The following is a 1,755-nucleotide window of genomic DNA, read 5'->3' as shown; positions in this document are numbered from 1 at the left end:
GCTCCCAGAGCCAAGGGAAACTGGTAAAACACTCACCAGATCCAAATCAAAGCGGATGAACTCCAGCCCGGACACCAGTGTTAAGAACAAGGTCAGATGATCGTGACTGCAAACCAGGGCGTTCCTGCAGCATGGACAAAACAGGGGAGTTTCAGAGATGTGGGCAAGAGAAGAAACAGCTACAAGTGCCCTTCTCTTTTCTTAGTGGCGTGTCTCTGAGGTGCCCAGAGCTGTGAGCAGCTTCTTTGAAAACTTGGAAGAATATAAATAGACATCTGGGCCTGGGAGTAAACGCAGTAAGTAGGAGAGATGCTTGCAGGCCTGCTTATATAGGCCAGTGTCCACGAATGGGACCTTTAAGCGCAAAACCTTTACCCACAAAATAAAATCAAACCCAGATCAGCTGCTTGTTCCCCACTGGCAAAACAGGGCTATGCCCCAACAAGAGGAAGCTGGCTTACTCACTTGACATAGTACTTGTGCAGCAGGCTTAGGTTCTCCTGGAACAGCCTCAAGTAGCTCTCCAAGGAGTTTTCATTGAGGGCTAGGTACAGCCATGCTCGGCCTGGAAAGAAAGCAGCAGAAAGATTTATCTGCAGGAAAATGCCTGAGAAGCAAAGCAAGGCTGGAAATAATCACAAATCAGTTAAAACACATGAGATTGTCCATTTGCATTCGTATAATTTCAGGGGAGAAACTGACCCTTGGGGAAATCTGTGGGGAAAAATGTTGGTGGGAGATGAAGGGGCAGGTCTGTGATTCGGAGCAGGAGTAAGAGTAAGGGACTGTGTGGTGGCCGGTTGAGAAGCAGACACACGACCATGTCTCCCCAGTGAGATGGGAGCTCTGCTCACACTGCCCCAGCAGGGATCAGGAGGTGGAGGGAGAATTGCTCTAAATCATCGCAGGTGCAATCTGAGGGATCACACAAATTCTGGGGTAGGGAGATGTGATGGTGGAGCCTGTGCTCAGCTCCGCTCTCACCGGTATGGGGCTTAGGAGACGAAGGGTGTTGGGAGAAACCAGGCAGAGAGGAGGTCTCTGGGTACAGTCCTGTGTCAAAAGCGGCCTCCATGGTCCCAAACACCCACTACAGACAACACCCAGAAGGAGAGAAGCAGCATTGGGCAAAAGACAGCTACAGTGAGACGTTCTGGGGTGAGAGGTGATACCTCCCATCTGACAGGAACCCCTCCTCAGAGCATGGCCCAGCAGATCGCTTTGGTTTCATGGCAGCAGAAGCAGGGCTACATCTCCAATCCAACACCTGATCCTGAGGCGCGGTGCAATTTTTCTAGAGCCATCGTGGCAGGGCTCCCACCTTCCCAGCCGAGACGAGTCGGACTCAGTGGAGAGCTGCCTGCTGGCTGCCCCAGCCCTCAAACACAAGGCCAGCACAACCTGCTTGGTTCTCTGGCCAGATGTCCCCAAAACAAGGTTTGCCCTCAGAGCCGGGGCAGCGCCTACAAACACTCACTGCGTCCCAAGTTGGTGGCCACGTGTTGAAGCACTTCGATCTGTTTGACGGCTTCTCGACGGGTGAAGTGAACGACCAGCACCCAGTAGCCCGAGGAAAGATCTTGCAGGCTGGAAGAAGAAAGAAGACCAGAGGAAGGTTAAGCAACAGCTTCATTATCTCCATCCAAGTGACTGCTGAGATGGTTTCCCCGTGCTGAGGCTACACTCTAGGCAAAGCACGGTGAAGAGCAGCCCAGCAGCAGGTTCCCCCCTTACCCCTAGAGCAGAGCATGGTTC

The 1,755-nt window shown here is 52.5% G+C and overlaps 1 protein-coding gene across 1 annotated transcript in view; it reads right to left on the bottom strand.

The window, feature by feature from the left end:
- PLEKHM2 (pleckstrin homology domain containing, family M (with RUN domain) member 2) overlaps positions 1-1,755 on the bottom strand; it is a gene marked incomplete at both ends in the record, with an annotated part of 14,001 nt that overhangs the window by 11,468 nt on the left and 778 nt on the right. Inside the window, 4 exon segments of the mRNA XM_009867211.1 lie at positions 37-124; positions 466-565; positions 1,478-1,587; positions 1,735-1,755. The exon segment at positions 1,735-1,755 is cut by the window's right edge and continues 89 nt beyond it. Of these exon segments, the coding sequence (XP_009865513.1) occupies positions 37-124; positions 466-565; positions 1,478-1,587; positions 1,735-1,755 (319 nt within the window).

Source organism: Apaloderma vittatum, unplaced genomic scaffold, assembly GCF_000703405.1.
Source record: "Apaloderma vittatum isolate BGI_N311 unplaced genomic scaffold, ASM70340v1 scaffold22843, whole genome shotgun sequence".
Classification (NCBI taxonomy): domain Eukaryota; kingdom Metazoa; phylum Chordata; class Aves; order Trogoniformes; family Trogonidae; genus Apaloderma; species Apaloderma vittatum.
This window is presented reverse-complemented; position numbering and strand designations above follow the sequence as displayed.